Source organism: Otolemur garnettii, unplaced genomic scaffold (assembly GCF_000181295.1).
Source record: "Otolemur garnettii isolate 467f Iridium unplaced genomic scaffold, OtoGar3 scaffold00003, whole genome shotgun sequence".
Taxonomy (NCBI): domain Eukaryota; kingdom Metazoa; phylum Chordata; class Mammalia; order Primates; family Galagidae; genus Otolemur; species Otolemur garnettii.
In genome coordinates, this window is record NW_003852398.1 from 37,829,896 (window position 1) to 37,843,491 (window position 13,596).

The 13,596-nt window shown below is 44.2% G+C and overlaps 2 protein-coding genes across 3 annotated transcripts in view; one reads left to right on the forward strand and one right to left on the reverse strand.

The window, feature by feature from the left end:
* The window catches only part of CDC23 (cell division cycle 23), a 33,059-nt gene extending 27,380 nt beyond the window's left edge, over positions 1-5,679 (forward strand). Inside the window, exons 12-16 of one of the 2 annotated variants that reach the window (XM_023516046.1) lie at positions 801-876; positions 1,177-1,238; positions 3,800-3,878; positions 3,953-4,072; positions 5,218-5,679. In XM_023516046.1, coding sequence (XP_023371814.1) covers positions 801-876; positions 1,177-1,238; positions 3,800-3,878; positions 3,953-4,072; positions 5,218-5,310 — 430 coding nt within the window. In that variant the 3' untranslated portion in view covers positions 5,311-5,679. Of the gene's footprint in view, positions 1-800; positions 877-1,176; positions 1,239-3,799; positions 3,879-3,952; positions 4,073-4,274 lie in introns of both variants that reach the window. The other variant, XM_003782161.3, reaches the window with a different exon arrangement.
* Positions 5,680-5,862: 183 nt separating this feature from the next.
* The window catches only part of KIF20A (kinesin family member 20A), an 11,103-nt gene continuing 3,369 nt past the window's right edge, over positions 5,863-13,596 (reverse strand). The window contains exons 3-19 of the mRNA XM_003782162.3: positions 13,315-13,404; positions 13,092-13,211; positions 12,399-12,537; positions 12,086-12,273; positions 11,870-11,999; positions 11,496-11,690; positions 11,279-11,390; positions 11,107-11,175; positions 10,770-10,910; positions 10,455-10,620; positions 9,340-9,504; positions 9,090-9,229; positions 8,842-8,944; positions 8,126-8,321; positions 7,285-7,376; positions 6,921-7,058; positions 5,863-6,207 (exon numbers count right to left, since the gene is read on the reverse strand). Of these exons, the coding sequence (XP_003782210.1) occupies positions 5,890-6,207; positions 6,921-7,058; positions 7,285-7,376; positions 8,126-8,321; positions 8,842-8,944; positions 9,090-9,229; positions 9,340-9,504; positions 10,455-10,620; positions 10,770-10,910; positions 11,107-11,175; positions 11,279-11,390; positions 11,496-11,690; positions 11,870-11,999; positions 12,086-12,273; positions 12,399-12,537; positions 13,092-13,211; positions 13,315-13,404 (2,502 nt within the window). The 3' untranslated portion in view covers positions 5,863-5,889. The remainder of the gene's footprint in view (positions 6,208-6,920; positions 7,059-7,284; positions 7,377-8,125; positions 8,322-8,841; positions 8,945-9,089; positions 9,230-9,339; positions 9,505-10,454; positions 10,621-10,769; positions 10,911-11,106; positions 11,176-11,278; positions 11,391-11,495; positions 11,691-11,869; positions 12,000-12,085; positions 12,274-12,398; positions 12,538-13,091; positions 13,212-13,314; positions 13,405-13,596) is intronic.

Genomic DNA, 13,596 nt, shown 5'->3' on the forward strand with positions numbered 1-13,596 from the left:
TCCAACTCCTGGGCTTAGGTGATTCTCTTGCCTCAGCCTCCTGAGTAGCTGGGACTACAGGTGCTCGCTGTAATGCCCAGCTATTTTTTTGTTGCAGTTTGGCTGGGGCTGGGTTTGAACCCGCCACCCTTGGTATATGGGGCCAGCACCCTACTCACTGAGCCACAGGCACCGCCCTTCCTGGCTGATTTTTAAATATTAATATTTTGAGACCAGGCGTGGTGGCTCACACGTGTAATCCTAGCACTCTGGGAGGTCAAGGAGGGTGGATTGCCTAAGCTCACACGTTCAAGACCAGCCTGAGCAAGAGCAAGACCCCACCTCTAAAAATAGCCAGGTGTTGTTGTGAGTGCCTATAGTCCCAGCTACTTGGGAGGGTGAGGCAAGAGAATTGTTTGAGCCCAAGAGTTTGAGGTTGCTGGGAGCTATGAAGCCATGGCACTCTACTGAGGGCAACAAAATAAGACTCTGTCTCAAAAGAAATACTAATATTTTGTAGAGATGGGGGTCACACTATATTGCCCAGGCTGGTCTTAAACTCCTAGCCTAAAGGAGCCTCCAAACTTGGCCTCCCAAGGTGCTGAGATTATAGGTGTGAGCCATTTTATGGAGCTTGGTCATTTCTTTAGTATATTCCACTAGTGGGTCACCAGTATAATTAACAAAGTTATCTAATTATGAAGCGTTAGGTTAAAGACTAGTGCTTGCATAGATTTGAAACAACAGCTATGTAGTTCAAGGGAAGACTTCACTTATTGATAAAGTCTTTGTTTAGGCTGTCAGTTTTTCTTCTCTTTTAGGCCCAACGATTCTCGTATGCTGGTTGCTTTAGGAGAATGTTATGAGAAACTCAATCAGCTGGTGGAAGCCAAGAAGGTACCTGAAATTGGGTCCTGAAGGATTTGAGTGGATCTGTTGTTTACATAAAGGTTGGGCTACCTGTGCTTTAATTTCTCCATATTCTCATCTACTTGCATAAGAAAGTCTGAATATTTATAAGTACATAAGGTAGAAGTAAAGCTTGGCCAATTTAAGGTCAGTGGGCATGTCATTATGAAGCCTGGACCTATCGGAATTAGTACAAATGCCTTGCATCTGCAAGTCTGAACTTTGGGAGGCTTACAGGAGCCTAGCCTCTATGAAATTAGTCATGGGACGATGGTATTTTTTTGACAGTGTTATTGGAGAGCTTACGCTGTGGGAGATGTGGAGAAAATGGCTCTGGTGAAACTGGCAAAGTGAGTGAAATGCTATTGATATTTCTGTTGGCTATTCTGGGATGTTAGGTCTTGCATGTTCTTAGGGCCTTCTCTCTACACACCATCCTTCATGGGTGTGAGGATGTACCTGCATGTATGAATGCTAGTCTGTGAATTTAGCCATCTTGACTTTAGAGAATGCCACTCTATAGGGGAGAATTGCTTTCCTATTAGGCAAGAATTGAAGAAATAAATGAAATGGAATTTGAGTCAGAAGAGTCTAGGAAAACAACTTTAAAGTACTGATCTATTCCTGATAAGGGCCAGAAAAAAATTATGAATAATTCAGAAATAGTATGCAAGAGTTTCTTAAATGCAATCATTCCTGCTCATCTTTTTCTTTTTCTTTCGTAGAGGCAGAGTCTCACTTTATCGCCCTCAGTAGAGTGCCGTGGCATCGCACTGCTCACAGCAACCTCCAACTCCCGGGCTTAGGTGATTCTCTTGCCTCAGCCTCCTGAGTAGCTGGGACTGCAGGCACCCACCACAAACACCTGGCTATTTTTTTGTTGCAGTTTGGCCAGGGCCGGGTTTGAACCCACCACCCTTGGTATATGGGGCCAGTGCCCTACTCACTGAGCCACAGGCGCTGCCCCATTCCTGCTCATTCTTTTATCATTTCTCAGAAAAAAATCTGAGTTGCGTGGTATCTTTTTTAGTCTTACTCTGGGTATTAACAGAGATTTTTTTTTTTTTTTTGCAGTTTTTGGCCAGGGCTGGTTTTGAACCTGCTACCTCCAGTATATGGGGCTGGTGCCCCACTCCTTTGAGCCACAGGTGCTGCCCCAGAGAATTTTTTTTTTTGAGACAAGAGTATCCCTATGCTGCCCTTGTTAGAGTGCCATAGCTCTTGGGCTTAGGTGATTCTCTTGCCTTAGCCTCCTGAGTAGCTGGGACTACAGGCACCTGCTACAACGCCCGCCTATTTTTTGGTTGCAATTGTCGTTGTTTAGCAGGCCTGGGCCAGGCTCAAACCCGCCAGCCTTGGTATATGTGGCCTTACTAACTGAGCTATGGACGCCGAGCCTAATAGAAAAAAAAATTTTGAGACAGAGCCTCAAGCTGTCGCCCTGGGTAGAGTGCCGTGACATCACAGCTCCAACCTCCAACTCCTGGGCTTTGGAGGTGGTGGGTTCAAACCCAGCCCCGGCCAAAAACTGCAAAAAAAAAGAAGACAACTCCTGGGCTTAAGCAATTCTCTTGCCTTAGCCTCCCAAGTAGCTGGGACTACAGGTGCCCGCCACAACGCCTGGCTATTTTTTGGTTGTAGTTGTCATTGTTGTTTGGCAGGCCTGGGCTGGATTCAAACCTGCCAGCTGTGGTGTATGTGGTTGGCACCTTAACCGCTTGAACTATAGGCGCTGAGCCTAGAGAATTTATTTTTTTGCAGTTTTTGGCCAGGGCTGGGTTTAAACCTGCTACTTCTGGCATATGGGGCCGGCACCCTACCCCTTTGAGCCACAGGCACTGCCCCGAATTTTTTAACAGTATATTATCCAGGCTCGGCACCTGTAGCCCAGTGGTTATGGCGCCAGCCACATATACCAAGGCTGGTGCGTTTGAACCTGACCCAGGCCAGCTAAACAATGACAACTACAATAAAAAGTAGCCAGGTGTTGTGGCGGGTGCCTGTAGTCCCAGCTACTCAGGAGGCTGAGGCAAGAGAATTACTTAAGCCCGAGTTTGAGGTTGCTATAAGCTGTGATGCCACAGCACTCTACCGAGGTTGACATAGTGAGACTCTGTGCCCCCCCCCAAATATATATATTACCCAGATTAAGTATTTACTAACTCTCCATCTTTAATAGCAGAGTAATGATCCTAAATTTTGATAACAATAACCAGCACATCTGGTGGGCACTAATACTTATTCTAGGTTTCAGGATGTTATTTATGTCAAAATGTGTTGAGACAGAGTCTCAAGCTGTTGCCCTGCGTAGAGTGCTGTGGCATCATAGTTCACAGCAACCTCCATCTCTTGGGCTCAAGCGATTCTCTTACCTTAGTTTTTCTTTTTCTTTTTCTTTTTTTTTTTTTGAGACAGAGTGTCAAGCTGTTGCCTAGGTAGAATGCCGTGGTGTCACAAATCACAGCAACCTCAAACTCTTAGGTGTAAGCGATTCCCTTGCCTCAGCCTCCCAAGTAGCTGGACTACAGGTGCCTGCTACAATGCCTGGCTTTTTTTGTTTGTTTATAGTTATCATTGTTGTTTGGCAGGCCTGGGCTAGATTTGAACCCACCAGCTCCAGTGTGTGTGGCTGGCGCTGTAGCCACTGAGCTACAGGTGCCAAGCCGTTGCCTCAGTTTTTCTATTTTAGTAGAGGTGGGGTCTCACTTTTGCTTAGGCTGGTGTGGAACTCATGACCTCAAGCAATCCACCCAGCTTGGGCTCCCAAAGTGCTAGGATTACAGGTGTGAGCCACCATACCTGGCCTTATGTCAAAATTTGTACTTACCTATATTGTCGTTCTTTGGTCTTACTTTTTCTCACTTACTTGCTTCAAGATCGGATTTATACTTAAGACCAATTTCTTTTGTAGGCTTCATGAACAATTGACTGAGTCAGAACAGGCTGCCCAGTGTTACATCAAGTATATCCAAGATATCTATTCCTGTGGGGTATGTATCATAGCATAAGAATGATGTTGCTGATCTTATTATCATCCTCTCAGTCATTTGTTTTCCCCTTCTAGGAAATAGTGGAACACTTAGAGGAAAGCACTGCCTTCCGCTATCTGGCCCAGTATTATTTTAAGTGCAAGCTGTGGGATGAAGCTTCAACTTGTGCCCAAAAGTGCTGTGCGTTCAATGATGTGAGTGTCCCTTCCTTAATAAAAGGTTTGGGTTTTAAGATAGAACATTTGATTTTTAGCATGAGCTGCTGAGTGGAACGCAGATAATAACATAAGTAGAAACCCTACCTTGATATGTGGAACTTGTTTATCACTATCTTAATAACCTATTTGGAGAAAAGCTTTGGGCATATTTTCAAACAGTTGCCTAACTTCATTTCAGACCCGGGAAGAAGGTAAGGCCTTACTCCGGCAAATCCTGCAGCTTCGAAACCAAGGCGAGACTCCCTCCACTGAGATGCCTGCTCCCTTTTTCCTTCCTGCTTCACTCTCTGCTAACAACACTCCCACACGCAGAGTTTCTCCACTCAACTTATCTTCTGTCACACCATAGTTGGCTGCTTTCAAGCCAGCACATTGCTAGACCCATCTTAAGCCTTACCTCCATGTATAGAACGGTCACATCTGTTCTTCCAAGGACCACATCTACAGATGGAAACAGCTCCATGGTGACAGTTTATATAAATCATCTTCGGAAGCAGATTGACAGAATACTGGCAGGAAGACATTGTCTTTTGCCAGGTAGAAGCATTTCTATCTCCCTACTGTCAAAGAGTGGCTTTGGATCTTGGGCTCTTCTCAAGAGCCACACACGCCCCCCAAATAATCTTTTTACAGCACTTTAGCACAGGCAATGCTACAGGAATAAAGTTTTAATGCTGCAAGTGGGAGAGAGGAAAGGGAGAAAAGTTAACCACTCCACCTTCTGCTGGCAGTAGGGGCACCAAGTTACCCATTAGGATAATGTAAAATGTATAGAAATAACCTTGCTCTTAGATTTGCTGAGCATAACCCCCATTTCTGATGTCAGAGATTTAATTGGAGTGGAGCTATACATTCATACTTACTCTATCTAGGATTGAGGAGGAGTCTTCTAAAAGCTTTCAAAGTACTTTGCTAGATTTAGATAGAGGGCAAAACATGGCTATCGTGTTAGCTGTACTCCTACCACAGGAAAGCAAGGAGACAGGATGCAGATAATTTCATAGACATTTTGGAAATAACTTTTGTGACTATAAAGATAAGCATAAACTCACTTCAAGATCGTCTGTTTTAACAAATTTTCAGTGTAATTGCCTGTTTTTTTTCCCTCTTATCTCCTACAGAATATTTTTTCAGCTTTTATCTATCTAGACAAGGTAAAGCATTCTTGTGGTACCTCTGGAGGATTTCAGGCCTGTGCATCTTGTGTTCAGTAGGAGGTAATATGCTATGACTGTAATGTCTGCTGTAGTGAATTTGTATAGTAGATGGCTATAGATCATTCTGAGCTCAGAGTCCACCCTTCATCCTTATTCCCAGGACATATGTGTTATCTATTCATCTCCTTAGGTGTGATATCTCATTTTCTATTAGGGAAGATTTAGAATACCTAATGCCACTTGAATTCATTTCTTATTAAGCCTTCTTAGACTAGCTGTATACTAGTTACTGGTCTCCACTGCTGTGCCTATGCAAGGCTCCCATGGGCCAGAATGATGTTTGATTCTCAATTTTTCTGTCCTTTTTTATAATTTCTTTTAATGGTTTTGCTACATTTGGAATTCAAATAAAAATGTGAACAATAATGTCTTTAATATAATTTTCTTGTGTGCATAGAAACCATATAAGTAAAAAAACATGAGATTACATAGGTGATTATAATACAAAAGAGGAAAAACAACTAGTGTCTGAATATTGCATTCTAGATAGAGTTCTAGGTATATGGGAAAGCTTAAAAGAGACCTGTTTCTTAAGGTGTCTTGGGGCAATGACTGCTTTTCTCCTTTCCCACAGCCTTAGTACTTTTTGCCAAAAGGCCCAGATTTAAGAAAAGGAGAGTGCCTTGAGCGCAGGATCCGGGTATAAGGGCTGCAGTCTGTTGAGCTTTGGCAGGTAGGCGTCCGAGGAAGTAAGTTTCGAAGGAATGGTTTTTTCCCTGGGGGTTGGTGGTTTGGTTGCTGGTTTTCCTGGTTGGCACCAAGGCGCTTTTTGGCAGAAGCCTGGCCTTGGAGTTTTAGTACAGTATGATACTGCTCAGCAATGCATGCTGCCTTCTTCCGAAGGTCCAGTTTCACTAGCATCATGTTATTCTGCAGCTCAGCCAGGGTCTGGTCCTAAGGAAATTTAATAAAGTTACAGAAAATACTTTTCTGTCTGGCATATTAGAGTAACACGAAAGCAAGGTAATACTTTTTTTTGAGACAGTGTTTATTGTGTTGCCCTCTGTAGAGTGCCATGGTATCATAGCTTACAGCAACCTGAAACTCTTGGGCTACAGCAATTCTTTTGCCTCAGCATCTCAAATAGTTAGGACTATAGGCGCCCACCACCACATTTAGCTATTTTTTAGAGATGGGGTCTTACTCTTGTTCAGGCTAGTCTTGAACTCCTGAGCTTAGGCAGTGCACCAGCCTTGTTCTCCCAAAGTGCTAGGATTACAGGTGTGAGCCACTGCGCCCAGGCTGAGGCAAGGTAAAATACATATACCATTAATTACCAGTTATGACTCAACTATTTCTTCAAAGATTAACTTGTTATGGTCAAAGCTCATAACTGAACAGAATATTTTTTTTTTCCAGAGTATTTTCTTTTGAAACCAAAACATATAAGAAGGACTATCTACCTTTGTACCTAAAAATTACTTAGTATAGTTCCTGGTACTTAGTAAATGCTTAAAAAAAAAAAAAGAGTATTTATTTTTATATTGTAAGGAAATATGTTCAGCCTAAAAATATTTACTTTTCTCTTATGGTCCTCATTCCCCTTCTCACATACATACATTGGAGTAGGCTGGTAGGAGACAAGGGGATAGATAGGATGTCCTAACCTGTTTGATTAAGATGTCATCACAAGCAGTCAAGGCTTGACGAAGTTTTCCTGCCCCAGTGCTGTGGCAACAGGCTCTTTCTGCTGACTGGAGAGATTCACCGAGTTTCTGAAGCTCTGTCCGAAGAAGCCTTATATTCTGAAAAAGGGACTAGGAATCAGATTGTAGCCAAGATCAACTAGGATAGAGATCTGGAGGGGTGGGTAGCCATTAGAAGAGAAGTAAACTAGAAAGGCTAGCTGAATTAAGTATCCACTCTCCAGAACTGCACAAAAACCTATCTTGTTTTCACATGAGCCAGTGATAAAGAATGTTGGATTACTTACTTTAGGTAAGAGCTTTGATAGCAGAGACAGGTAATTACCTTCTGGCCCTCCTCTAACTTCTTGTCCACATCAGTGGTGAAGGGTTTGGCTGAGGATGGTGGTTCTAACATTTTCTGATACTTGTGCAGTTCTGAGAGAAGAAAATAAAATGTTAATATGTAGGTTTTCTAGCCTTGGACTTACCTCTTTAATTGAGGAGCTTGCAGCAGGCGGCACCAGTGGCTTAGTGAGTAGGGCTCCGGCCCCATATACTAAGGGTGGCAGGTTTGAACCCAGCCCCAGCCAAACTGCAACAAAAAATAGCCGGGTGTTGTGGTGGATGCCTGTAGTCCCAGTTACTGGGGAGGCTGAGGCAAGAGAATCGCCTAAGCCCAAAGAGCACTCTACCAAGGGCAATAGAGTTAGACTCTGTCTCTTAAAAAAAAAAAAAAAAAAAAAGGCCCGGTGCCTGTGGCTCAAGCGGCTAAGGCACCAGCCACATACACCTAAGGTGGTGGGTTCGAATCCAGCCCGGGCCCGCCAAACAACAATGATGGCTGCAACCAAAAAATAGCCGGGCGTTGTGGTGGGCGCCTGTAGTCCCAGCTACTTGGGAGGCAGAGGCAGGAGACTTGCTTGAGCCCAGGAGTTGGAGGTTGCTGTGAGCAGTGAAGCCATGGCACTCTACCCAGGAGGACAGCTTGAGGCTCTGTCTCAAAAAAAAAAAAATAGGAGCTTCAGCAAATATAAAAAGTTAGGCCATGTACATCCTAGAATAACAGCTCAAAGGGATGTAGCTCACAGTTGAGGAAATTATGCTGGAGTAGGAGGCAGAAGGCCCAGGTTTGAGTAACAGTTCTTCCCTGAACCACTGTTGTGCTTCCTTCTCTCAGTCCTCACCTACAGTGGTGGAGTTTAGCTCTACTTCACACTGTTGTAGTTTAGCTTTAACATCCTGGAGCTGCTGGGTAGAGGAAGAACCTGCCAACCTTTGTGACCGTCGTAAGGGGATTTCAGACCCTGATTGCTGATGGGCCACTGGCTGTCTGGCTTCCTGCAAGAGAGCTTCTAGCTCTTCAATCTTTTCATCCCGCTCCTAGGAGGGAAGCAGAGAGTACAGTTCTGTCCAGAGTCAGACAGATATTGCATGATCAGATGGCTGAACAAATATGCTTCTTGACAGGCCAAGGTGGGTGGTTTGCTTGAACTCAGGTATTTGAGATCAGCGTGAGCAAGAGTGAGACCCTGTCTCGAAAAATAGCCATGCATTGTGGTGGGCGCCTGTAGTCCCAGCTACTTGGGAGGCAGTGGCAAGAGGATCACTTAAGCCCAAGAGTTTGAGATTGCTGTGAGCTATGATGTCAGCACTCTACCAAGGGTGTCAAAAAAAAGCTTCCTAACACTCATTAGTAAAAGCCTGTTTGTTAGCACTTATACCTTCTCCTGACCAAATAAATCCTTAATTTGCCAAACTTAGATTGAATATCAACAAAGCATTAAGGGAAATGTGAGTTATACATTCCTGCCCTTACTGGAGTTTATAAAATCTATTTACTTCAGGCAAGCTAGCAATAGAAATCTGAGCAGCTGATTGAGGTTAATCCAGGGCAACTTACTTGAATTTCCTCTTGGTAAAAACTCGTCAGTGACTCCTTGAGGATCTTTAGTTTATCTTCATACATTTCCTCTAATAGTTCCTTTTGGGTGTCTAAGTGTTCACTGTTAAAAAATGAAAGCAGAGAATTGAGTGAAAATTTTGAGGCATGAACTTGCAAGACGGATCTCGAGACACAACTCCATCCCAGTCCCCACTTCCCACCCTCTATCCCAGGTGACAGAGCAAAAGAGGTAATTCAGCCAATACCTGCACCATTGTTCTCGTTGTTGCATCTGGTCCACCATCTCATTGCAAATTTCTTCACGGAGCTGCATTTCCAGCTGCAACTTTTCCTGTCGTTCTTTCAAGAGCAAGGCTTTCATAGCTTCCACTACCTGTAGGAGTTCCTAAGAGACACACACACGTGGGAGGCCATCATATAGATGCCCATGCTCTAAAAAGGTACAAACCCACCTAGAAAGCAGCATAGAAAATATTAGCCATTAAGTGGCTATACCTCCTTGCTATACATGGAGATGTCGGCTTCATTTTCAATGTCATCATCAAGGCCTGGGTCTGCCTTAGCTCCTTTCTCTAAGCTGGGAGATGGCCGAAGACCGTGTTCCTTGATGAATGAATGCAGCGATGGGAATCCCAGTTGCACAGGTGGGGTGTGCACAAGCTGGTGGGAGTGGGGAGAAGAACCTTAATTGACTCAAAAACTAGTATGGTACCTAGATTTCTTTTTTTTTTTTCTCCTTTTCCCCTTTGCCCCACCCCGACCTAATAGCTTTCTTAAAGTTATCAGTTCAAAGCTAGGCATGGTGGCTCATGCCTGTAATCCTAACACTCTGGGAGGCTGAGATAGGTGGGATCATTTTAGCTGCTGAGTTGGAGACCAGCCTGAGCAAAAGCAAGACTCCATCTCTACTAAAAATAGAACAATTACCATGTTGCCCCCAAAATAAGACCTACCCCAAAAGTAAGCCCTAGCAGGATTTCTATGCATTTGTTAAATATAAGCCCTACCTCGATAATAAGACCTAGTGATGGGCATGCATTTCGGCACAGAGCAATAAGGAAGACTGAATACCGTTTATCTGCCACAGATCTTTTCTCCGAGCCATTTGCACTTGTGTGGGTGTGCGTGTAGTAACTGCTGCGGTTGCAGGCATCCTATTGTGTACGTGCGAACAGCTAGGGGAAAGGAGTTCATGCATCACTAGCACCAGCCCCACCAAGAAGGTTGGCTCCCCCTGTCAGGTTCCAGAAGATGACGACTTAACTGTATTTGAATAAATGTAGATTGTTGTATTATACTTAATAAAAATAAGACATCCCCTGAAAATAAGCCCTAGTGTGTCTTCTTGAGAAAAAATAAATATAAGACAGTGTCTTATTTTGGGGGAAACATGGTAGCTGAGTGTTATGGCAGGCGCTCACAATCCCAGCTACTCTGGAAGATGAGGCAAGAGGATTGCTTGAGCCCAAGAGTTTGAAGTTGCTGTGAGCTATGATAGCACAACACTCTACCCAGGGTGGCAGAGTGAGACTGTCTCAAAAAATAATTTACTAGTTAAATAAAGTTACCAGCTCAAAGTGAACATAACCCTCACACCCCTAACTTCTCACCTGGCTAGCAATGGCTGAAAACTTGGCCACATGAAGAGTCTCGTCATAGGTAGATGCACAGGGATTCACATTGACAATCATGCAAGAACGGCCTCGGCCCGTGAAGAAGCCTTGGAACACTCGAGTCAGCTTGCTGTCACGGAAGGGAACCAGGTTCTGCTTTGACCTGTGAGAGAGTCATAGAAAACAGAGCTATTAGCAGAACTCAAGCCCACGGAGTATCCTAGCACTGTCAGTAGTGGTAACTAGGAAGCCTGTTAGCAAACTACAAAGCCCCAGGCCCTCCCAGCTTTCAGCTTACAGTTAAAAGCTCACCTGTTCTGGTTTTGGCGCAGGGCAGTGATACAGCGGCCCAGGGTATGCAGAGAAGTGTTAATGTTTCCTGCTTCCTTCAGCCGTTCACCACTCTTCTGATCTTTGCAGCGCTCTGAGCCAGCCAGATCACAGAGTGACAACCTAGAATGATGCACATACATAAAGACCTCACATGTATGAGTCTTCCAGCCCTTTGTATAGTTCTGGAGGGGGAGAGCCCACTAAAAATCTCTATACAGAGGAAGGAGAAAAATTAATTCCTCTGAGGACCTCTTTCATGCTCCCCAAATTATCCTTTACAGTCAAGAAGCCCAGAGTTCTAAATTGAAAAACTTACTCGCTGATCTTAGGGACTATATCCCCTTCCCCCTGAAGGTGCAGGATTCGGATTGAGAAGATGCTATGACTGGAAGTTAAAAGAGAAAAGTCATTCACATCTTTCATGACCAGGCAGAAGACTAATATTTCCTTGGAACACAGTGAAGGGTTTATTTTCATAATCCACTCACCTGCGGCTAGAGTTCTGGTTCAGGTGGGTACTGGCAAAACTCTGGTTCTTACGACCAACCTTCAGGAGTTTCCAGGCCTCCTCAGCATCTTGAACGTGAATCCAATTGAGGTCTGAGATCAAAGGAGAGAAGGACATAAGATAGAAACACCCGACTCTTTTCCTAGTCTTTCCCCAATTCTCTAGGGTTCATACCAGCCTCTTTCACATTCTCATACCTTTCACATAAGGGTTGCCATTTTGATCCTCACATAGACGCAGAGTCTGCCTCTTGCGCTGCTGGCTAGGTGGTTCTAACAGGTCATAAAGCAGTTCATTGTAAATCTCAAAGAAGGAGATCCAGATGGAGAAGTGAATATCTGCTGGTACACTTACTGGGGCAGTGTCTGGCTGAGCCCATCGGTGACTTGTTTCTGAAGAAGAAGCCAATGTACAGAGCATCAACCCTAGGAATAGTCCATCTGCCCTTTGGCCTGCAGGGGCTTTGGAAGGCAGAGCTCAAGTTAAAAATTCTGGTCTGTACCAGCAGCTGTTTGGAACAGGGAGTGGGTTCCTACTATTATTTGGCTCAGAATCCAGTCATGATACTTACCATCTAACTGGCTACTGCTGGTAAATTGACTGATGGAAGAGAGCCCAGCAACACCACTGTCAAAGGTGGAGCTGGTACCCATCCGACTTTCAATGTAGACACTTCTCTTCAAGGAAGTGGATAGCTCCTCCTGGAGGAGCACAGGGAAAGGGTAAGCACAAAACTTACACAAGATACATACCTTCCTGCCTTTGCCTCCATGGATACTAACACTACCTCTTGGAGGCCTCCATTTAGCAAGGAAAGCTTCTTCATTTCCTCCTGTCGCATCTGCTTGCTGTCTAGCCAGATGACCTCATTAGAGAACATGGGCTTCAGATCAGGTGTTGGATGAAGTTGGCCTTGGAGGCTGTTGAAGATCAGAGTCAGGGACCGTGGAAGGATCCCTCCATCCTTGATGGTACCTGGAGGCATACCAAAGATGGATACCAAAGAGGCAAATGCCTTTCTCCCCCTGAGAGACTGAGAACATCAAAATTTAGACACATCACAAGGCCAATAAATAATCCTGTGAAGCATTCCTACTCACCTTGAATTGTGTGGGTTTTCCCTGAGTTGGTGACTCCATATGTGTAGATGAGCCAATTCTGCCCTTTGAGTACATCTTTTACCATCTCCTTCACGGTCAGGTTGAAGAAAGATGCCTGTCCCACTTCTGGCCCAAAGATCTAGAGATAGACCCAGTTTCTTAGAGGCCTATCCACTTGCCTCCTGAGCAGTCATAGCTGATGTATCTCTTCCTGGGTGATTTGCTCTAGAAACTGCTCAAGCAGCTTCTTCCTGCAATGCTGTCAGCTATTCCCTAAACACTAATGATTCAACCATTCTCTGCTAGTCCATCTTTTGCTCAAATTAACACATACTTAAGTAATGCTATGCACTAAGCCTGATGCTATACACACACAATGGGACAATAAATATAATGGTCACAAGTGTGGGTTTTGGAGATGGGTGGAACTTGACTCTAGTTTCATGGCTTTAGCAATATTACTTTTCACTGAGCCACAGTATCCTTGTCAGGAGAATAGGGATCATAAATTTCAGGAAATTAATTCACATAAATTACTAGATACATTGACTTACATATATCTAGGGCATATACAAAACTGTAGTTGTGCATATACAAGGAACTCAGTCAAGTAAGGACTAGCTTACTCTCTACAGAGTGAATAAAGGTACTGGAAAATGTTGGTCCCTTATTCACAGACCAGTACCTCCATACCTGGGAAAACGTAAACCTGTGAGTGGCTTGACCAATGCCTCGCTCATTGCTCTTCAGGGCAAAAGAGTCCTTAGGTGCTTGTAGAACAAGTGTCTCTACATTCTCAATATGGACACAACCCTGAGAATGGGGAAAATAAAATTGTTACAGAAGGTAACATTCCTGGCAATCTTTTTCTATACTGCATCATTCCATCCTAAATCCTCCCTCCTTAGACACTCACCTGGTCCTCTTGTCGTTCCAACTCTAAAGGTAACAAGGGTCTGACCCTCAGGTATACTTTCACCTTCTCTGTGCTGTCCTCAGATGTAACCTGTGGCAGAATTCCAACCCAGAACCACAGATTAATTTTATTTTTTTATTTTTATTTTTATTTTTTTTGAGACAGAGCCTCAAGCTATCCGCCTGGGTAGAGTGTCATGGCTTCACAGCTCACAGCAACCTCCAACTCCTGGGCTCAAGCAAGTCTCCTGCCTCCGCCTCCCAAGTAGCTGGGACCACAGGC